The sequence below is a fragment of the Scomber scombrus genome, chromosome 2 (genome assembly GCF_963691925.1).
Source record: "Scomber scombrus chromosome 2, fScoSco1.1, whole genome shotgun sequence".
Taxonomy (NCBI): Eukaryota; Metazoa; Chordata; class Actinopteri; order Scombriformes; family Scombridae; genus Scomber; species Scomber scombrus.
This window is the reverse complement of record NC_084971.1, coordinates 11,447,529-11,471,296: the sequence shown is the minus strand read 5'-3', so window position 1 is coordinate 11,471,296 and position 23,768 is coordinate 11,447,529. Positions and strand designations below refer to the sequence as shown.

General features: G+C 40.3%; 2 protein-coding genes across 2 annotated transcripts in view; both read right to left on the bottom strand.

Moving 5' to 3' along the window:
• The window catches only part of LOC133988096 (CREB-binding protein-like), a gene marked incomplete at its 3' end in the record, with an annotated part of 50,853 nt that extends 35,576 nt beyond the window's left edge, over positions 1 to 15,277 (bottom strand). Inside the window, 2 exon segments of the mRNA XM_062427641.1 lie at positions 361 to 1,067; positions 14,411 to 15,277. Coding sequence (XP_062283625.1) covers positions 361 to 1,067; positions 14,411 to 14,498 — 795 coding nt within the window. The 5' untranslated portion in view covers positions 14,499 to 15,277.
• Positions 15,278 to 20,005: 4,728 nt separating this feature from the next.
• LOC133994245 (adenylate cyclase type 9-like) overlaps positions 20,006 to 23,768 on the bottom strand; it is a 39,277-nt gene continuing 35,514 nt past the window's right edge. The window contains exons 8-11 of the mRNA XM_062433477.1: positions 23,118 to 23,266; positions 22,611 to 22,640; positions 21,496 to 21,787; positions 20,006 to 21,084 (exon numbers count right to left, since the gene is read on the bottom strand). Coding sequence (XP_062289461.1) covers positions 20,032 to 21,084; positions 21,496 to 21,787; positions 22,611 to 22,640; positions 23,118 to 23,266 — 1,524 coding nt within the window. The 3' untranslated portion in view covers positions 20,006 to 20,031. The remainder of the gene's footprint in view (positions 21,085 to 21,495; positions 21,788 to 22,610; positions 22,641 to 23,117; positions 23,267 to 23,768) is intronic.

The following is a 23,768-nucleotide window of genomic DNA, read 5'->3' as shown; positions in this document are numbered from 1 at the left end:
TGTTCACCAGCCCTGAATCTTGTTAAGCACTGAATACAGCACAGTTATTGGCTGGAGTTATTGGCAAGTGTTGCGTTTGCTGCCACAGAAGAGGAATACACCTCTCGTTCATGTATGATATCCTCTCTCAAACAGCTATGTGTGAGAGCAATAAACTGGACTACAGTCAGTCAGCGTATCGCTATAGACGGGGAACCCACCCACAAAATCAATACACAACTTTAATGGATAATTGGGTGCAAATGATCAATCATATCCAACATATTTACAGTAATGCACACCTCAACAGATGTATGCCTAAAAATGCACATGCATAATCATTACACTAAAAGGATGTTGAGAAATAAGCATATGACTCACCTTGCTCATGTTCCCTGCTTGCTGGGCAGCACTGAGGGTGGCGTGAGCGCCCATCTGCTGTCCTCCCTGGGTGAGTGTCTCTGCCAATGCACTCCCTGCTCCTCCTGGTCCTGGTGCTGCTCCCTGCATTGTCGGTCCCTGGTACTGGATGCCTGCCACCCCTGCTCCCCGCCCTCTCCCAGCTCCAGGTCCAAGACCACCATTCATCACCTGCCCAGGTTGGGGCTGCCCTCCCTGGGCCAAGAGCCCAGCATGGCCCTGGCTATTATTCATCATGGCCTGGTTGAAGCCTGTTGTGTTCAAGCCCATTGTTGCAGTATTATTGTTGTTGTTCTGTCCTGCTACCCCAGTAGGTGTTCCTGCTTTTTGGGCCTGGGGGGATGGGTGGTTGTTAGGGGAGCCCTGGCCTATGGGGCTCTTACCCAGTGGTGTGCCCAGCTGAGACCCCATACTGCCTGGCTGAGGGCTTGCTGAGTTCAGCCCTGCGCCTGCAATACCGGATGCGCTACCGGCTCGAAGGAGCTCTGAGAGCTGCTTGTGCTTGGCGGCTGCATCTGGGACGCCTGTGGCCCCACCACCACCACCTGGCCCACCAGCTCCAGGTGCTGTTCCACCATTTGAAGGCATCACGCCCATCAGCTCTCCATTAGGGATCAACTCATCTGGAAGGTCATTCTCCAAATCATCCCAGGACAGTGAGCTCAGGTCTAGAAGAGAAGAAAGAGGAGAGAGGAATAAGATTACTTTGATTACATTTCAGAGAAGTTAATGGTGTTAATGGTGACAAACTGGATTTATTTTAAAAACTGTCTCATATGAAGTGTTTCAACACTGTGCGCCAGGCAGTAAGAAACATTCACGCTCCTAGGCTTCAGTGCCTACTGTAGCAAATAAGACTGCAGAAGAACCAATGCCAAATATTTATATTTTCTCCATTTGTCAGTGGTATCAAAAACCCTCAATTCCACACATGACAGAAGGTGTCAAAAACCAAACAAATATTCTTTCACTCCTCAGCTGAATCTCTGCCTCAATCCAAATGTTCACAAACAGTCCCAGTAAGGATACACAGTGTGCTAATATATGAGAAATTTGAATTCATGTTCTTCCAATCTTAAATTCAGTCAATAATCACATGTGATAATCCCAAAGATTCAATATCAGTTGCAGACTAGGGATGTTGTTTGAAACCCAGATGTGAATGAGATCAGATCAGATTGTCTGCCAGTACTGAAATTGAGAGTAGCAGAGCAGGAAACATGATTTTATTTAAGTTTATGGTGGTCTGTACGGCCTTGTCTGTCTTTTTCTCCTCTGTGCGGTGTCTGCTTTCACCCCCCACACACACACACCAGCAGTGCGACTTCACAGCAGAGAGAAGAGAGCGGAAAGAATCAAACAGACTTGAGGTTACATTTTACTCAAGTCTACAGCAACAATGCTTGTTGCCATATATAGAACAAAATCCAACCTGTCAGTATTAATGAATGGATGGATGAATGATACCACAGAGACCAGTTTTGAAAGTCAACACCATTAGGGATCCATTAAGCAAATATAGTCTTTACTTTAGGGATGGTGGAGACTCTGTCTCAGCCAAAATAATTACATATTTACTGTCCTCTTCTCATTTCTGAATTTGTATCATTGTTTAAACCCCACACCATCATGGTTATCATTATTGTCCCTGAGATTTTGTATGTGTCCATCTCCAATTCCCAGTTATGGGATAGTAATGAGCCAGCATGCCAACTGGTGCTGCTCTCTGGCCATGTCCCTGCAGCACAGGACAGAAACAAGACGCAGCATGTAGCTGACTGTGTTTGTCAGCTACTGGCTGACAAACACAGTGTGACAGCAGAGAGAATCCAGCAGCACTTGGAGCTCATGCTGAGCGGTGGAGGAATATTTGTGTCACACCATCCAGAGGTGTGAGCATAATGCAGAGAGCCTAGGGACTCATGATTTGTTTGAGATGGAGTGATTAAGACAGCAAGGAAATATGGGAGAGGTGAGTGGGCATTAGGGACTGTGGACTTTTACCAGCATGGATGCCACGTCGTTGAAGTTTTGTTCTATTGAACTGGGGGAACACTTTGCACATGAAAGACACAGACGCGGAGAATAAAAACACCTTTTTTTCTTCTTACAAATAAGGCAGCCAACAGTGTCCTTGTGTTTCTAGATTGCGACCCTAACATAATTTTGAAATTATTGTCTTAAAAGATGTTAACACCCATCATCCACCCGCACAGGTGTTTTCACTTATTTTGCATGAACAGACCCCTTCTCAAGATTGCGTGGACGTGTACAGACTACGCTCATTTACATCTCCCCTTGTACATGTCAAAGTGGGACAGACGGCACCTTCATCACCATGGTTGGTGACCCTAACCTAATTCCCAGTTTAGCTCCCACCATTTTCAACCTGAGCACAGATGTCAGTCAAAATAACTCAAAACACCTGTGAACATCCAATTAAGTTCTTCAAAACAAGTTGGTGGATGGATTTGATAATCTTAGATGAAATTATCTTTCAAGAACCATACTCTGAGCAAATCAAGCTTCACAGTCATCTAAATACGACAATCAGGGCCCTAATCTTTCACTACACGATGGGAGAGGACAGAACAGAGCAGACAAAGTGAAGCAGTCCCCCCTCCCATCTGCTGCTGCTGGATGTCTTCATTGAGATTCAGTCAGGATCCAGCCTTTAATGAGGGCACTTGGCCTACGCACTTCCCTGAGTAAACACAGCCTTCCAGATCTGCTGTGCTAGCCCGCTGTTGGTCCCTGGCATCAGGCGAGCAGGTGCTCCATGTGGAGAAAGCTTGTTTAAGGCTGAAGGGACCATCCGTCTTTTCCCTCGCTCGCTCCATGCAGCCGCTCCTCTTAAAACCAGCAACCACATGGATGCTCTCAGAGCAGCATTCAATTCAATCACATGTGCTCAGGCCTGGCTCCGCATTCATTTCTTAACGGGGACACACACACACTGCGCGACCTTGCCCCCAGGCTCCTTGGCTGTGGACCAAAAATGCAAAGCAATGTTTTGGTTAGGTTGCACCACATGCAGTCAGGGGAGCACCAACCACAGGAGGAGGGGGAGGGGATGCAGAAACGTACTACTTCTCTTCTCTTGCTGCCACCATCTTTTAATACTTTTCCTGTTCCCATTTGTTTCCTATTTATCCTTCCATCCTATGCTCTTTCACTCATTTTCTCTCCCTCCTTAACTTCCTACTTGCCACAACTGCTCTCTACTTTTCCTGTTATATCCCCTGTGGCTCCCATCTGGGATTTGGAGGCTATAAATACCCACAAAAGCAGCCCCAGCAGTGGTCCAGTCTGGGGTTGTCTGTCATCTTCCCTAAGGGCCAAGTGTCTGGCCTTGGAGGGACAGGTGCTGTATGGTGCTGCCTGGCATTTCACTAGCTATTCAGTATCACAGCGGGGACAGCAAGAGAGCCATTTGGTGCTGCGAAGGTAATCCATTCTAAAAACCCTTTATAATGGGCTGGCCTACAACGGTGGAGTTTCACCCAGGAATTTTCAGTCTGACAGAACAGATACACGTTTATTTTAACCAATTCAGCTGTCTACACAGGCTTCAGGATGGCTCATGTTTCATTCACGTTCCACGTGCGTAACTAAAACCTGAAGCATATGTCTACACTGTAATCACTAAGGTGATTGTGTGCTGGGCTCTGAGCACTACAAAACATGGCCCTACAGTCAATATTGTGCCTGAACTCATCATGTGTAGACACTAACAGGAGTGAAGTTGCTGCTGCTCTGCTAATGTGCTGCTTTCAGTATGCAGCCCCTGTAAACATAGTATTATTTGTAGTAATCACAGTAGTAGTATTGTAGTAGTATTAATGTTCCTTGGTGTGGACAGTAACACCTTGAGAAGATAAACAATAACAATGAAACGAAATACTGTTTCTGTCAAATGAGCCATTGTTGGATGTTTACTTTTATTTTTTACAATTTTTTTCTACTATAATGAACTGGGACCCGAAACCCAAGGTACATACCAAACAATTAAAGGTTCAATGTACAAAATTATTAAATGGTACACTTCAAGTCAGTCCCACAAAAGTGAAGCCAAAACATCTTGATCGCTCCCTCATGGCTGGCTGCAGTATAAGTTATAAACCCTGCAGCCTCCATGTTAGTGGATGGAATATGAGCCAAACTAAAACATCAAAGTTCATGTTAAATTATTTTTTCCCCAAAGATGGTTTCTGTCATTTTAGGTAGTTCTTATCACACTGATATTTGAGATGAAAGCATGTTAACCTCTAGGATTATCAATTAATTTCAAGGGAAAACTGGAATCAGGTGTTTAAATCAATGGGATGTCCATCAAGTGTGAGTCTGGGAAGCCCTGATTTACTTAAAGAAGAGAAACCCAAGTCTCCAATGTCATAATTTGAGCTTCACAACACAGTTCTGTGGAAGTGTGTCATGCCTCAGACAAAGGAGATTTATGAGGACCTTAGAAGAAAAGTTGTTGATGCTCACCAGGTTGGAAAGGGTTACAAAACCATTTGTAAAGAGTTAGGACTCCAGGCAGCACAAATGGAAGACAGGCAACACCATTGTTACCCTCCCAAGGAGTGGTTGAACATCAAAGATCAAACCAAAATCAGGCATGATATGGTCGGGGTGTCTACAAGCGACCCCAGGGTAACGTCTAGTAAACTAAAGGCCTTTCTTGTAGTGGCTACAGTCAATGTTCATGAGTCCACCATCATGAGAACATTGAACATCATTGGCATGGCAGAGTTGCAAAGAGAAAGCCACAAGAACATTGCTTTCATCAACGGTTTGCTTAAAACCACTTGGATAAGCCTGAAGTTGCTCAGAAAAATGTTCATAGATTGATGACACCAAAGTTGCACTTATTGGATTAAATGAGCAACTTTTTGATTTGCGACGAACAAAACAAAACATTCGACATAAGAACCTCATCCCATCTGTGAAACATGGTGGCAGCACTTTGGTTTGGGCCTGATTAGCTGACTCTGGCCAAGGACAGCTTGTAATCATTGATGGAGCTTTGAGTTCTGTCAAGGTATCAATTTGTGACCTGAAGCTCAATATAAAGTGGGTCATGCAGCAAGAAAACAACCCTAAAAATACAAGTCATTTTACCAAAGACTGGTTAGAGCAAAAGAAGTTAACATTTTTAAACGGCCGAATCGAAGTCCTGACCATAATCCAGTAGAAATGCTGTGTAAGGACCTGAAAAGGGCAGTTCTTGCCCAGAAACCCACCAACATCCTCAAGTTGAGACCGTTCTGTAAGGAGGAATGGGCTAAAATTCCTATGAGCTAATGTGCAGGGCACTAAGACAGTTACCAGAAACATTTTGTTGAAGTTATCGCTGTGAAAAGGAGTCACACCAATTACTGAAAGCAAGGGTTCACATACTTTTGCTTCACAAAAGACGTAAGATTAGATCATTTTCCTCAACAAATAAATTAATACGTTTGATGTTTTTGTCTTGTGTTTAACTGGGTTTCCTTTATCTAGATTAGGACTAAAGGGTTCACAACCAGCACTGTATTTATACACAGACAGCGGTGCATGCTCTCAGTTAAGAGGTTGTGTCCTGCCCAGTAGAGAGCAGAGAGTCATCTTCAGTGTTTCACAAGTATTAACAAAATAATAAGCAATCAATAAGAAGTATTGCAAACACACACTAAAACAGACCATGTTGTCAAAGTAACAAGCCTACAGTATGTCATATAAGGAAAATGTAGACTATACCTCAGCCTCACACTGTAATTTTGGAGTTTAAAATGTCCCAATACACTAGGGCTGCAACTAACGATTATTTTAATAATCGATTAATCGGTTGATTATTTTTTTAGATGAATCAGATAAAAAAAAGAAAAGAAATCAGTACAAAAAAGTGCACAAAGAATATTAAATGTCCCTGAGCTGTTAGAGTAATATTACATAATTTCCTAAATAATAATTAAAAAATATTATAAATATAAATTATACATTTTATTATTCATAATAATTTATAAATTATCATTTTAAAACAACTAAATGTTGATGTCAGATAGCTTTAAAAAAACATACAAATGTATGCTACACAAAAAGAGGTATTTTCTGTTTAAATGGACCTGAGCTGTCAGAATAATAAATAAATGATTCATAAAGAAATTATTATTAATGGTTTCACACATAACTCTGAAAAAATACAACAATGTGTCTGTGAAACTACATATTTACAGTATGAATTGTGCTTTATATGTTTGTGACCACTTTTTGCAATATTAGGCTACCATACAAAACTGTGTGCTAGATTCCCCTGCTCCTCTCCTCATCTCCTACTGCTGACTGTGAGATCTTCTCAGCAGGTAGAAGCTGTTAGTTCACAAACTAGAACAACAAGGTTAATGATCCACACAGTGACGTGACGTGCAAATGAGCGATAGAAAAAAAAAGTAGGCTATAAGACAGCCATGTGTAAACTAGTATTTGTCTAGTATTTATAGAATTTAGGCCTGATATTCATTTTTTTAAATAGGGGGAATTCTCTCCTTAAACGTCCTATTCTTACTGCGGATTGTATTTTGTCACTTTCCTTCAATTTAAGATATTCTCTGAACTATAATAGTAATGAGTTATTTAGTATACACTTTAGTAGTTTTATTCTGTATAATTCAATCCAATACAACAGCTCTGCTATAAATTCTGCTTTTTTTAAGTTTATACATTTTCAGTTTTTGTTGACATTGTCCAAAAAGTGATAATTCTACTTTGTTTATTACTGAGGTTGTACTAAGTGGTGATGGTGTACTTGGGTGCATTACATTGAATGGTGTTCTTAATATTTTGCCCTTCTCATGTATTTTAATGGAGTGGACAAAATATTAGGAACACCTTTCAATATAATGCACTCTAATACACCACAATCACTCAATAATGAACATAAAGCAGATTTTTCACCTTCTTGTCAAAAAATGTATAAGCTTCATAAATGTAGAATTTATAGCAGAGCTGCTGTATTGGATTAAATTAGATTGCACAGGTTAAGCCATTGAGTCTATTTTATATAGTTAACTTATTCTCTGAACTATATTTTATAGTAATTACAAGTTATATAGTATTATACAGTTAAGTAGTGATATTCAGCTTCAGTAGCATCACATTGTTGTTGAATCTGCCTCACTCTCTCTCTTCAGGTCTGTTGAATGAGAAACATCTGAGTGACTTAAAATTGACGTTTTGTAACATCAGCTGATAAAACACGCAGCACCGCATCATTTTACACATTATGCCGTTAATATCACCCGTTTAGTTGGAGCCGTTCATATACTCTGAGCCGGTTAGCCTGAAACTTGTTACTATAGTAACGTCACAGTTACCTGTCTGAGGATTAACGTTGTTAATGTTGCCATCACATGGCGCTGTTTTCATTAGTTTTTCGGGCTCCCTATTTTTTCTGAGCAGGTTCCGCCTCAGATGATGTAGATTTATGTTTTAACCAGCGGTCTGTGTTTGTTTCCTTAAACTTAAAAACACTGTTAGCGTGTCTGTGTTATGCTAACGGGAAGTGCAGAGAGAGGTACAGGTGTGTTCAGGGTCGAAATCAGACAGTCGGACACAGCGGTTCTGGCCAGTCGTCCTGCAGTAAGCACCGCTGCAGACGTTGGTTGAACATTAATATACATTGCTGTAAATGTGTGTGGGAATATAAGTGTTGGATTTGCAGGAATCAATTACATTTTTTTTTTTGGAAGACGTTAGTTAAGGCGTCTGGCGTGTGTTGCTTAGGCGGCCGCCTAACCTGTAAAGTGCTGTAGGAAACCCTGATATACATTAACATTCATACATTTTTCCACATCATACATTTTATCCATGGTTTACATTTTTTGTTAAACCATAATTGAGTAATTTTCTCCTGCTTTGTGTGTAATTGAGTGAATGTTCATTTTTAAATCGTACATGCTTACTGCTCATAACCGTGGGGTGCTTCATTAGAGAAGCAAAGGGAGAGGAAAGATGCCACCTTAAAAGGAAGCTATAGCAAAGTCAAAACGGAAACTGGCTTCTTAAAGAAAAAATTGATTAAGTATAATGAATATATTGCTGTGTTGCAAGCACCAAGCGGCGGTTAAGCAGTGCTTTTTGAGCTAGGCAGGGACTGTGAGGATGAAAATGAAGATGACTAGAAGTTGAGTCAGTAGATTCACATGATGAGTCAAGTCATTCACATGTTTTGTTATTTAAGAGTTATTTTTGGCATATGTTTATTTGATAAATAATATAATTTAAAACCAATACATTTGGCAAGATAAGACCCCATGTTTGTATTAAAAACATGTTCCTCTTAAAAATAACCTTGTTTATTTTAACTGAAGGAGTACATTTATGTTTCTAGTAAAACAATAAATTAAACATCACTGTGGCATCTTTTGATAAACCTTACACTGAAGGTGTCAATAAATGAAATATAAATAAGGTCTAATGATTCTTAATTACCAAAACTCTGTCAGGAATAGGAGGGGTTTCAATTATTAATACACATTTAGAGACTGCATATTAGGGTTGTTGAAATTAATTGATTAAACGATGCATCGCAATGCAGATGTGATTAACAAAAGTAGAGAATCGATTATTTAAACGTTAGTTAATAACTTGATGTTGACAGACGACAAAGGCGGAACCGAACTGAGGGCAGCGCAGCAGCAAGACAGTCTTATAGCGCGCACAAGCGGGAGTTCATCTGTAGTTCACCTTTAAAAAAAATAAGCGGTTGGAAACATTTTGTGATTGAATACCTAAATAATTACCTTTGCAAGACGATCGTGAATTTTACTGTGAACTTTCAACGCCGTCACTCAGCTAATGCTAACGTTAGCGGAGCGGCTAACAGAGCAGCTGACCAGCAAACACTGCAGCATGAAACAACGTTAACTCTGAGGTGAAGGAAATAACTCAGTGTTCAGTCTGTCTCACCTCTACAACCCTGCAGCTGCTCAGCGTGTTGGACATTGATGTCTGTCCCGGAGCTAACAGTGCAGCAGAGAGGCTGCTCTGCACTGCTGGAGACATGATAACAAACAGCGCTGTACTCCACCCTCAGTTTGTTACCTTCATACAGGCAAGGTCTATTTTCTGCTAGGTCTATACTGTTGACTTATTTTGGTCTACTTGAAGACATTTATGTTTAACATGTATATTGTGTTAGACTTTTAAAGTACTTTCTAAATAAAAAAGGGAATTCATATTTATCTGACTTCTTGTATCAATTGATGAAAAATGAGCCATGCAGTAATGTAGAAAAATCAGGATGTGATACGTTGAGATGCATCGGGATTCATAGTAGAATCGAATCGTTAACAGCTGAATCGTAATTGAATCGTGAGGACAGTGAAGATTCACACCACTACCGCATATCATTTTCACTTTCTGGTTTAAGCATTTTACATTAATGGGCCTTCAACAGGTCGGGCAAGACTGAACAGACTGAATGTGTCAGCCACACATGCAAACCACAACAGTTTTGTTTACATTAGTTATTAAGTCGTGTCATGACAAGTCAATTCAAACAATCAAACATGCAAACTTTATCATCAGTTGAGTAGAGCCTTAATGACAATTATGAATGAAATTATATTCTGTAAGGCCTGCAACAAATCAGTGACTGTACCTGTAAGGACACATGAAATTAGTGTTGCCCTCCTAATAATCGACCAAAGCGTTGATGTGAAGAGTGATGTGAAGTTACATTACTCAGCTAACCAATGGCCTAACTTCATCACTCAGTCAGGGACAGTCATTCGTATTTATAGGGCTGGTCCCTGTGGTCCATCCAAAAAGTTATCAAATTACAATGGGCAGGAAAACATCCATGTAATGGGATCATTTTGAGCGTGTAAAGGACGACCTGTGGAACCCTCCATCACTGCTACTTCCTGTAGTGGATTAAATCTGTGAAGCGTAATGTCTTCAGCTCTTGAGTTGTTTTTTTTCTGGAATTTTTATTTTCATGTCATTGTCTTACACTTCTGTCACAAAGTCTTCTGTTTTTCAACCTGATCTACACATTTACCTTGTGAACTTCTTGAAACGCCTCCATTTTATGAACTCATTCTATTCTTGCTTTTCATCCTCACCAGGCTGCACACCTCAATTACCCACCAACCACTGGGTTTAAGTGACACGCATGGGCCATAAATGACAGGCCATTTCTCATAGTTGAATCACGGTGTCTGTGCTTTTTTGCAAAAAAAAAAACAGAGAAAGTTGAATATTTCTACTTTGCGTACAAACAAAATGCTCTCTCTCAACAATCCTCTTTGCCTCTTATCCACTACCCTACACACAGAAGCAGCATGGGATCTGCAAAAATAGCTATACTGTCTAAAGGAAACAGACTATTATAACAATAGGAAACAAGCTTAAATACAAGCTCAGATGCTTCCAACGAATGGCATTATGAAAAAAAAACCCCCACCAATTAGCCCATGCTGCAAACTAAGCCAGCTAAGGAACAAGATGACGTTGTCATAAACACTTTACATGGAGAGGTAGGTGGTGGTGACACACCACCATCCTCTGCCCCCCCCTTGCCTGCTTAGCTGTTCGCTGATCATTTTTCTCAGGGTTTTTTTCTGGTTGCTTGCAGGCACAAGCATAACTGGCTCCATTAGCGGCTGCGTCATGAGCATACTGTCTGCCTGCTAGGCATTAAAGGGTGCCATTTACGCCATAGTAAGTAAATATTTGGGTGTTTGGGGTGAAGGAGTTCACTGACTTGGCCATCACTGTGCTAAACTACTAGATGTCAGCGAGATATGTAACAAAATTCACCGATTACGTTTTAGCACTCGTGACTTGGATGAAAACAGAGAAGCAGAGTTTGCTGAGGCTCTTCCCACACATACACACCCTGCTTTTGCCAGAGAAAAGTAGTATAATAGCTTAAGTCCATCAGCGGCTATTTAAAGACTATGATTAAAATGCAATCTATCAAAGCACAGAAACTCTGGATGTGCAGTAACATTTTTTAACAACTACAGCCACTGTCCCAAGTTGAAATACATCACTATGATGGCATAACATCTTAATAAAACCTGTGCACACAGCCAGTAGATTTTTTCACGAACAGAGGGGAAAGGGGAGCCGAGGGACCCTGCAGGGTGACAGATGGCTAGAATAGAGACAGGGGGCACGTGTTTGCTCTCTGCCACAACAATAAAGAAGGAACCTCCCAAAACGCACACAAAACATCAAGTGTGCACAGACACCGCATGGATATATGCTTTCTCACATTTGCCATAAACATGTGCTTCCTTACACCCGTGTGCAATTCAAGCCTAAAGGCTGTGCTACAAAAGACAAAGGGCAAATGTCAGGGCAGAGGGATGCTGCTCACAAAGCGAGTCGACTCTTCATCTGCTGTAATTTACAGCTGACAATAGTGCTGCCCAACACAGTCCCGCGGGGTCCGTTAGGTCCCAATTGTAACTGGCGACAACTATAAAGAGAAGGCGGAGAAGGTTTAATGATTGATCACTGCAGACACGGTGTGCCTCTGCCATGTGTGATGGGCGTTGTAATTCACTGGTGTTTTTAACTGCTGTTTTTGTTGAGGGCTGTCCAACAATTCTTTTTTCTTGCAGACAAATCAAACTTAATGAACACGTGCCAGACGATAGACAGGATTGATAATCTAGAGAAAGCAATTTGCTTAGCTACAAAAGCAAACATTAAACAAGCAGATCAAATAAATACCAGCTCTTAGATTTCAGAGTTAGCCAGTTGCACCAATCCAACTTTTTCTCACCCGATACTGACTCAAGATAATTGAACTCAGGCTATATGCTAATACTGAGTACCGATTAAATATCAGTAATCAAAGTTAGATATCATTAATTTAAAGTCTGTATATTTAATTGCACAGATATAATTGGAAACATTTATTTGGCAAGTGACATGAGACCAGGGATTGCTGTCACACTAAGAAAATACACTGTATCTAATGTGGATTGATCACATCCTAGCTGATATTAGTCAATGTGCTCAATGAGGTCATACTGATCCGCTCCATTAATTGATTTGTGGCACAACATTTTCAAACCAAGTTGACACACACACATCCATTACATATTACTAGCGTATAAAGTTGTTATAGCTAATGGTAACTTTGTCAGTCTGATGTTTGGTGCAGAGTAAATGTTGAGACCAGCTCACACTCAACCATACAGTATATGTGCAGGCAGTAAAACTTTCACAATTAGCTAAAAAGGAGCTAAACATCACCTCCACCATCCTAATACAGGGTTATGGGTTTGGGGTACTCTTTGATAAGAGTGTTGTATTATGGATTGTTCATACCTTAATTATGCAAGGCTTTGTCTGCTGGATTAAAACATTCCAGTAAGCCCAGTCCAGCTCATAGGAGATGTCTGCTGGCTAATGTTGCATGATTGGTTGCTACTGATGAAATGAATTGCTTATGAATGCTACCTCAGAAATGTACCAGAGCGTCATCCGACTAAGACCAAAAACTACAGCGTCACAGCTTATCGTGTCAGAAAATGACAGCCTAAAAGATAAGCTAGAGAATGGATGAAATAAAGTGGGTTGGGAGGTGGGGACTCCCAAACAACTTTGAAAGGAAAGAGAAGTGTTGTTTGTAGTGTTAACTTTATACACCTGGAACTAACTAACAGAATTATCATTGTGTTGGACATTTTGTTTGTACGGATTTACCCTTTTTTACATAAATGAGCAATACAAGTAAAAAGTGTTACATACCTTGTTGTATTCATAATCTTTATCTTATAATTGAGCTTATCTGAGGCGGCAAGTCATAATTGGCATATTTCCTTTCAAACGTAAAATGACGCACATCTACAAGTTCAGATACCAGAGAGGCATTCATGAATCCCAATTAATGATTTCTGCCACGTACTCCTACATATTTAAAGAATGCATGCATCCACAGAGGAAAATGACATAGAAGAACCTTGTATAAAATATAATCAGTAAATACAACATTTACAACCAATGGCAGTCCACTCCAATCCAGATTAGTCAGTGGCTTCATATGTTTGCTTAGGGGTGCTGTGGCTAAGCAAAGTACTTTTTTTCTTCTGGTAATTCCTGTTTTGTTTTCTTTTTTTGGTAACTGAATGGAGTGATTAATGCAACACTGCTCATTAATAACAGTTTTATTCCCTGGCCAGCAACTACCACCTGACCCCACTCACTACCTGAACACTATCACAATAAATTAAATGTAATCGCTCTTCAAATGAATGAAAATGCTTTAGCAGGAGCAGCCTGGCAATTTGATTAGTTGTGTTAGTCACATATTTCTGATGCACACGATGGGTTGAAGGGACACCAGATTTTAGGAATATGTGCATCATTTGAGTATGGAAAATCATCATTATTATCATTATGTATTTATTATGCCATTTTTACCTGCTGTTACTCGTGTGCCTGTCCAACCTTATGAACAATTACCTGGAACATCACAACCTCCTACACAGGACTACTCTGCTTTCAGACTCAGGTGTGTCTAATAAATGCTATTTAGTAACACATTCAAACATTCAGTTGCCAGTATATTAGATACATCCAGTTAAAACTAATGAAACAACCCTGCATCAGATGTGCAGGGTTTGTTGAAGCCGTTTTATGATGTTGATTCAACTTTAAAAAGACGTGTGAAGTAGTGCTGCTAAACTGTATTGTTTTATATTATCATGAAGGTGGCACATACTGCATAACATTGTGTTAGACAGCATAAGCACTAGATGAGTGTACGTAATAGACTGGCTGTTGTGCATATACACAGTACACAAGGCTAGGTCCCTGCAATGACATGCTCAACACAGACCTAACCACAACACTGCAGTAAAACCACAGCAGCAACTATTACAGCTGCACAGCTCCGGACACCTTACTGACCTGATAACTTGTAACTATGGTGCATAGGGAGGTTGATACGTGTACATATTAATGATCTCTGTGTTTCATGTGCAGACTGTACGGAGGCCTTTACCTGGTCCATCAGTCGCTGACAGGGCAGGTGAATTCAGCTTCGGCCGCTTGGAGTTGGGAGGTCCGACGTCCAGCAGGTTTTCAGCCATAGTTGATATCTTCTCCGGCGGGTTGCTCAAGTAGGTAATAATCGTTAACCTTACGACAGGGAAGTTGTTTTATCAACCCGAATCTTCCCGGTTAGCACATTAGCAAACTGGTAGCCTGCTAACGTGAGCTAACTGGCTAATAGCTAGCTAATTGCCTGCTACCAGCTAAGTTAACTGTTAGCTACTACTTGACGTGAGAGTCGGTGTCTTTCAAAAGAGATGCAATAGCGCCCCGCTTCGCCACCGCCATTCACCCCATGATAATCCAACACCCAACACCCACATTATTATCATTAAATAACCCAGAATAAAATATTCCCCATGTAAAAATCGAACTTCAAGCTGTCAATCAAATAAAATTACGTGGATTTCTGCATTCCGGAGAAAACGTCGTAATTTCTAGATGTTCAAAGTACCCATTTTGCGTGACGTCAAATTTCTTCATGCAAAAATCGCGCGAAGCTCCACAAAAATGCACAATTGCATAAAAATGCCGTTTTTCTGCAAATCACTTCGAAAGTCACGACCTGGTCTCCGCTTGCCCACGGTAAACAATACTGCTCCCGGACGGCGACAGGGCTGAATCGCCGCACTCCGAAGGGGAAATCAGATATACGGAGCTTTTCTGTCCGACGACCACCGAGCCAATTCTAGTATTTTCGCACAAAATGTCTCCGAGGCGGTGCTAAGATTTCGTTTTCGGGGGGAAGGACGCTGTCATATCGCGGTAAGGATGCTCGATTTCTACGTAAAAACCAGTGTTGGACCGAAATCCTAATTCCGAGCCACGACAAGATGGCGGCTGTTGATTCCTTCGATACAAAAAAGTTTTTTTTTTCTTTTCCAGATCGGCTGTGGAGGGGGAGGGGCCGCAATATCACGCCCTACGTGCAAACACTGCGCCTGTTCACCGCGGGGGGCGCTGCAGCACCACCAGAGACACACAAGCAATTTACATGCCAGTTAATACATGCATACATCTGTTTAATAATACCATATACATTTTAGTTAAATTGCATTGAATATTAATAATAATCAGTTATAAAAGATCATTATTATTAATAAATATGAAAAATATTCTCTAAATAAATGTGCATAATAGCTGTATGCTGCACTGTGCTGCACTTTTTGTAATAACCTGGACTCACATCATTTCATCCCTTTGCCTGAGGTCAACATTAACCCCACTAATAATTTTCTGCATCACCAAAGTAAAGCAGGTTTTTGTGTATGTTAGCCCTTCCTGCAGACAAGTACATTTACAGGAAAAAAAAAAAAAAAACACAAGGAACATGAATTGCCAACAGTTAGTTTACCGATCTCTTCTGTGTTGTTTTTTTCCACTTCATGGCCGGTTTTTACATGTATTTCCCTTTTGATTTGGTGTTAAAAGTGAGTAATTACAGACATCAAAAGTAAATCATTACCTTATATAGGTTCTGGCAGTGAATATTTGGCAGAATATACAGGTAGATACACACTATATGGCCACATATTAGTCAAATCAAAAATATTTCCACCCTACTGATAGTGTTGGAACAGCCTGGAAATCGGTAAGCCTTTCTAAAAACCCACCTGCATTGTGCGTATATTGTGTATGATTTGACAAGAACCATCTTTACTTTATACTTCACAGTGCACTCATCTATTTTTCTGCTTTGAAATTTATTTCAATCATACTGAAAAAAAGAGTAATAAAATCATAACACTCACACTTACTCAAATAGACACACATTGAATCAATTTGATAGTACATGTCTCTTTTTCATTGTTTTCTGGCAAAATCTGACACATGCACATGTATAAAAAAATCATATGTGACATAAAATAACTGCATATGTACAAACACTGAGTGCTTTGTGCAAATGTGTACAGATTACGATCATGTGTTGATAAATGATACATGGGTAATGTGCACAAAACATACATAATACATTTCATTCATGAACATAAAACAAATACACAAAGATTTTAAATCAAAACAACTCTGTCTAATTTTTGTCCCAGTGTAATTAAAAACACATACGGGTTGAATTTACTATAACATTTATAATGAAAAGATGGAGTTAACACCATTTAAATGACTGATTGGGCAATGCTCTTCCACACTGCAAGGACTTTAACTAGTGCTAATAAAACACTTTATTCCTTATTATGCTTGTCCCTCATTTTTCTGTCACAAAGCAGAATCACATTTCTTACAAGGATGTAGACTAGGGATGACTTAATCCCTTCAACGTCTGCACAATGCACTTAGCTGTTTTTTTGACCATATTTTGTTAACTGGAGCACTGGAGTTTGGGCCACTTCTTTCCCCTCTGCAAAAACAAAATCTTGTTTCACATCATCTATCAATACGCTGTCAGAGAAGGACAAAATCCTTAAATGAGCAAAGCCTAGTGATTTGAAGAATCCCGCGTGTTGCATTACTTGCAGAGTCATGTAATACATGCTAAATGTTCAACATAATTGTATAAAGGATGATTATTGTAGAAAGAATGATGTCGAAATGACATTTAAGAGCGATATCCAACTGAAAATGTAGGGTGTCTATCAAAGAAGAAAACTTCTCATTCATTCAAAGAACACCATGCATACTTCTCACCCGTCTTCATCACAGATCACAGAGCCAGCAGTGTTCACTTTAAACTTTAGCTTTATTTATACATGTGTACAGATGTGCGCAATAATAGAGGTGGTGCGCTCATCAACTTGGGTAATCTTACACCTCAAATTCATCATGGATATTTTTTTATATTGCTGCTGCTTGTTATAGCTGCGGCAACATGGCCTGAAAATCACAGATAATCTAACTTCTGGAAAATATGGAGGGTGGGGGGGCAGGAACTCCCCTTAAAAATTGATACCTGGTATTGTCATCTGTTTTCATGACTTTGTGTGCTACGGTTTATTAGGTTAGGAAAACACGAGCATGTTGAAAGTACAACAAGATTAAAGTCTGATAAAAAATACTTTAAATTCAATGAAGAGGCCTTTAACCACAAAGCAGATGTGTAGCTTTTTTGTGTCTCAATCTAGAGCGACAGCTTCTGGAGAAGCCTCTTTGGATTTTGAATGTAGGTATGCTACTGGTGCTGTAGCGATTATTTGATACAAATAACCACAGTCCAAATGCTGATTAAAAGTGTTCCTGATTTGAAAGGCACTGGTCGTGTGTGTGTGGAGTGCACAATGGCAGAGGTAAACAAAGATACTTCTTATGCTACAGATGGAAACGGCTACATAAATAGAGATGGTTCCTCTGTTTCACTGTCATTTCTGTTTCTGTATGTGCGACCATTGCAGGTAAGATTCTTTAACCTAAATGATCTGTAAAATATGTAGCAATGTTTTTGCAGGATAACTATACAGATTCCAACCTCTTCATCTTTTTTCTTCCCATTTCAAAGAATGTAGCTTTGTGTATGCAATTCCTCCCTCCAGATGAAGACAGCTATAGCAAAACAACAAACTGCTCTCAGTGGCCATGCAGTTGATTGATTTACTTTTGTATCACATTACAGTGATCTTATCTGTGTTATTGACTTTCTCGCACTCATACACACATACACACACAAAGTGTAAGGAGGAAACAAGTGCTTTCAAAAGTCAAGACAAAGCATGAACTGAGTAAAGAGCAAAGAGAACTACATAGGTGACCACTATTCAATGGGAACACAACCACACTATTCGAGGCAACCAGTTAATGAAAAAAAAAAGATGGAATTTGTCAAAAAAGAAAGAAAAATGCAGCAAAACCTGCATAACAAGCATAATTTCCTCAAACATACAATCATCTATCCTCATTATGACAACAGCATGATACAAAACTTTCTGAAAACCAAAATACTCAAAAATACAGTCATACTTTTTAGGCACCACAAAACAATCAGCTAGTTTAGGTTGCACTGCACCTATAGATCACTCAATTAAAGTGGCACAATTTTAAGTATATTGATACAGTAGAGGGCCCCCTCAATATAGAGGCTTTGACGGGATAAAGTTAGAAGTCCCACCCCTTCAACAGCAAATCACACAGCTAAAGGCAGACAATACTTAGCTACTGAATAAATACGTAGTGATGGACTGACGTGTGTTTTGTTTTGTTTGTTTTTTCTTCTAGCAATGAAGGCAACGAATGGAACATCACAAAATGTGAGTCTGAGGTTGTACACGCGATACTGTAGCTGATCTGTGACATGACACTTTAACCGACAGCAACGTGGACCGCCCTTTCAACTAATCAAGAACTACACAGTGATTGTCCCTCACAGTCCCACTTAAAGTAATACTCCACCCAAAACGTTCTAAATATATCAAACTCTGACCTAGGCTTGAAAAGATGGCTGTACAAAGTTTGTATTTGAGAACTGAGACTGATGTATTTAGTTGTACAGTTGGTGCAACTATGCTGCAGGATTGGTTTGAGACGCTTCCCTGGAATCAAGCATCACTTCAAAAAATTTCACCTTTTTACAGCCACCTTTCAAGTCTAAAGGGGTGAGTGTTTCATACTCATGAGACAGATTTGGGTCACAGTATCACTTTAATTCTATTTAAAGTGCCTTCCTGCTTTTGTGATGATCTCACTTTTTAAAACCACCTTCTTCCATTTTTTAAATTCCCTTATCTGATTTGATTTTGTGCTTTTGATTGTACTTGCTGTGACAGACAAGAATTCTCTTTTAACTCTTAAAAGCTATCTGATGGTAATAACTACCAAATACAAGTGGTCGAGAAAAACACTGTGCAAGACCTGTGCTTAAATGTGCATTTAGCTGCTACACAAACTAAAAATCTATGCAGCCTGCTTTGTAGCACGTCCCCTTTTCACTGGGACGTTAGCACAAATGAATACTGTATCAAGCCCTCGTGTCAAAGCAGAATACATAAATTAACACTGCTTCATGTGATTCCCTCATTCTTCCCATAGTTCCCTGCTCAGCCTATCACGCTGCACTGGCACTTATATAGAATCAAAAAAAAGATTTTACCTTAAGTAAGGTCAAGACTTTGATCAAGTTAAAACAAATGATATGGCACAATAATAATGATTTTTTTTTTTAAAGAAATACTTGCATTGAAAAGAAAGCATGGAGTAAGAAACCACAGCATGTTCGGCAGTCTACATGTTATGGGGAAAACACCCATGCAACGATTGTTTAAACTTTGTTCAGTATTCATATTTGTTCGTTCACTGTACTAGTCCTGAAGGCACTTATAACAAAAACGATTAAGAAAAAACATCAACAATAACACAAACATTACTTCCTTTCCCTCTCACCCCTGTCAGCCTTCTCCCCTATGTACTGCTGTGCTCAACACAGGTTCTACCCACCCTAGCACTCAGGCAACAGCCCCATGACAGAAGTTAACAGCCATTTTTATAGCCACTGTTTGTGTTATAGTGAACTCCCTCTTATTCATCCATGCCAAAGGAAGGGACATCCTGCCCACACCTGCAAACAGTCCTGCAGACACAGCAGCTGGGGGCAGCAGGAGGATAAAAGACAGGAGATGGGGAAAGGATGGATCAGAGACGAGCATAAAACTCCTCGTTGAGTTTTGTTAGCTCGTCAGCCTCTTCATCCTCCTCCTCTTGTAGTGCGAGAGGAGCAGGCTGAACCTGGGGGAGCACTTGTGCAGCACTAGGTTCTGGGCCTAGTTCAGAGTTGGAAGGGAGGTGAAGGTCTGTGGCAGAAGACTGCCCAGGGAGGTGTGAAGCGTCCCTATATCCTTCCTCCCTCACCTCTGTGGACTTAGCTGGGACAGGCTCAGGCACTGCTTCTGAAGGCCTTACAGCGCTTTGTGGTTGAGGAGGGAGTGTGAAAAGAGAGGAGGAAGGAGGATTGGAAGAAGAGGAAGAAATGGGAAGAGGAGCTGCTGCCTGGGCAACAGGTTCTGAAGTCTTTGTCGTTGGTGCCACACTCGAGGGTCCGACTCCTACGCTCAGCTCTGCTCGATCTTGGTATATACTTTCCCCACTTTTGGGGTACAGAAAGGTCCTCATTTGACCTTTGCCCTTAACATTCACGGTACCTCTATAGTCAAACTCTAAGCCCATGGCACTGAGCATAGCGTGGCTCTCCTCGCTCACCTGCACCCGACACTCCACGCCGGTGGAGTCCATGCGGCTGGCAATGTTGACCGTGTCTCCCCAGATGTCATAGAGCAGCTTAGTGGTGCCGATCACCCCAGCCGTCAGCGGCCCGTGGTTAAATCCAATGCGAAGCTTAAAACCAAAACCCAGCATGTTCTTGTTGAAGTCGTCCAGGACGCCCATCATCTCCAGGGCAAAGTTGAAAAGTGCCCTCAGGTGAGCGTGCGGAGAGTCATCATCATCACCTAGCTGCCGGACATTCAGTCCTGACGCCGCCATGTAAGTGGCACCAATTGTCTTGATTTTTTCCACGCTTTTGAATTCAGGTTTGCGAAGGAGCTCATCAAAGTCTCCGATTAGCTCATTGAGGACACGGTAGCACTCTTTTCCACCCTCATAGCTCTCTTCATAGAACTCACTGAAGTTTACAATACTGGCGAAGATTACACCAACACTGTCGTGGTTTTTGGAGTAGCTCTGGGTCACCTGAGGAAACAAAGAAACAAAGATGACACACATTACAATGAGCTAGTATTCAGAGAGAAATGTGTTCAAATATATTGAACACTTGAATAAGTGTACATTACCAGTTAAAAACTTACTCTCATTCACTTAAATAAGAAAGTCTGTCCAAACTTTTGACTGCTACTGTATATATGACCATTAATTGTTTTCTCATCAAAGCTAGATGGTTGTATCAATTGATGATACAATCATAATATCTTTCATATCCTTTATTCATTCTAAAAATGTAATTTGTTGAATTAGATTTCCTTAGAAAAATCTTAAAAGTGTTATGGATTACAAAACAAGAAAAAAGTATATATATTAATTATCATTTGGGTAAGCTTCCAAATATGATAAGTCCGATATTTCAGTTTCAACAGCAACAAAAACCTTGAGCTGGTCAGCCACATGGATGGGGATGATGTTGCCCAGTAACCACTCAGCCTGGTCTCGCATAGTTTGGATCTTGGAGCGGTGCTTGTCAGCCTCCACGTTGCCATGGTAATGGAGACGGTAGCTGACCTCGAACTCACGGTTGAGGAACCAGACAAGGAGAAGAAGAAGAAAGAAGGCCAGGACAGCTTCTGGGATCAGAAGGTCAAGAGGTTGTGGGGGAGGATCAGGTCCTGATTCTGGAGTGATAAAAGCTGAGCCAGCATCACTTGATGTGGAGAGGTTCAGTCTGAGGAAGAAAATGAGAGGAAAAATGTGAAGCAAAACAAGTAAATCATAAACAGGATTAAAAAGAAACAACATGTGTATCCCTCAACGTCGAGGTGGTAGTAAAAAAGCATTTTGGGAGGTGATGAAAATCACTAACTGAAGTCCAATAGATGAGGAATATATTTTTTTATATTTCATCCTCAAATAACCCTGGAATGATTGTCAAACATTAAATCTTAACATGTAAAGCTTTTTATTTCAGTCAGTTCTTGATCTGAAACCGTTGAATAAATAAAGGAACATACAAAACTGATGAATACAGGAGAGGTCCTGAAACTTTGGATCATAAAGTCTAAAGTCTAAAGTATGGCTTTTTGTCATTTTAACAAAGATACATAGTGTATCAGTGTATAGACTGTGTTATAAACTCTGTGCACTAATTATGTGGCCTCAATGATCCATCTCTGAATGGAAACATTTCATGGAGAATGTGGCTGTCTCAAGTTAGTGTTTTTGAGTTATTTTTATACCAATAAAAGAAATTGACAAATGGGAAGTATAATCATTTTCTGGTTGTTGACGGTGTTGTGTACTGTGAGAAGGATCAGCAAGTCAAACTGACTGGAGGGTAGTGGAGTAATTCAAGCCAGCACAGGCTGCACAATATGAGTCATTTCCACCACTAGTGACATTTAGCAGCCATTACTACTGGTGCACACACAGAGAGACAAAAGCCAGAGAGAGCTGTAGTTATGAAAAATATAAAAGGGAGCCGTTGCTCCTGTTGACCCTTCAAATGTCACTCATCCATCAAACCCTTCTGCTCCCAGGGAGACACTCACCCATGAACTGGCAGGCTGTTATTACCAGAGCTGAAAGAGATGATAGTGGTGTCATTCAAGAGTAGGGACCGGTCATGTACACACATGCACACACATGAACAGACATAGATAACACAGAGCAGATTAAATTGTCTTTGCTGGCCAAAAAACAGGAAGATAGAGTTAATGCAGGATTATAAATGTGTGCTTGAATTTAAGATGAATTCATATTTTGTACAAATGTAAGCTAAAACATGGTATATTGTAAAATAAAATGAGGATTTTGTAGTACTAAATGATGATCAGTTCTTGCATACTAAACAGTAAAACAACTTGAGTTCAGTCTTGATGAAGAGTCTTGTAATCGAAATGTCAAATGTTATTTTAAGATGATGTCATGGACAACTTGCCTATGTGTTGGTGTGTGTATTTGTGTGCGCTCCTGCATGTGTATCTCTGTACCGTATATTTACATTTGGTACTTGTGCATGTCTACAGATAACATGTCTGCAGATAATAAGCACTCACCTGTACCTGTGCAACGGGCTGTACAGCAACAGCAGCAGAGCGACCCCTGTAGCAGTGGCCAGGACTGAGCGCATCCAAAAACTCAGCTGACAGAAGTTACAATACTGGATGATGGCGAGGATGATGGCACAGCACAAGAACATGGTCACCTGGAAGAAAGGATTTACTATTTAAAGTGATTTAAAGCAACACAGGACATGTTCATATACTGTAAGAACAAACAAATTGCAATTCAGCATGTCAGGTCCAATTCTAATATGTGTTGATTTTCATAAAGACCCAAGAAAACTGCTTGATATGCAATGATGAGTATATTTGTGAGCATCGTGCTGTGAGTGTAAAGTAATACTGATGCACTCTTACAACTTCAGCTATAAAATCAGCACATTACGTTAACAGTGACTATCGCACAAACACATAAAAGTACTTATTTCATGCCACTGCAGACTTCACTGAATGTAACTATGAGCAGCCTTTGGCAGCTAAATCATATTCACCCTTTTCTACAATCTCTTTGCAAATCTACAAATCTTCAGTCTCTAAATGACATTTTGAAATGCATTCTGGCAATCTGATACTGTATGAGCTCTAGTTGTCAATTCAGGTAACATCTCCCTTTATCCCACTGCAAACCATGATGTTTCTGCATTT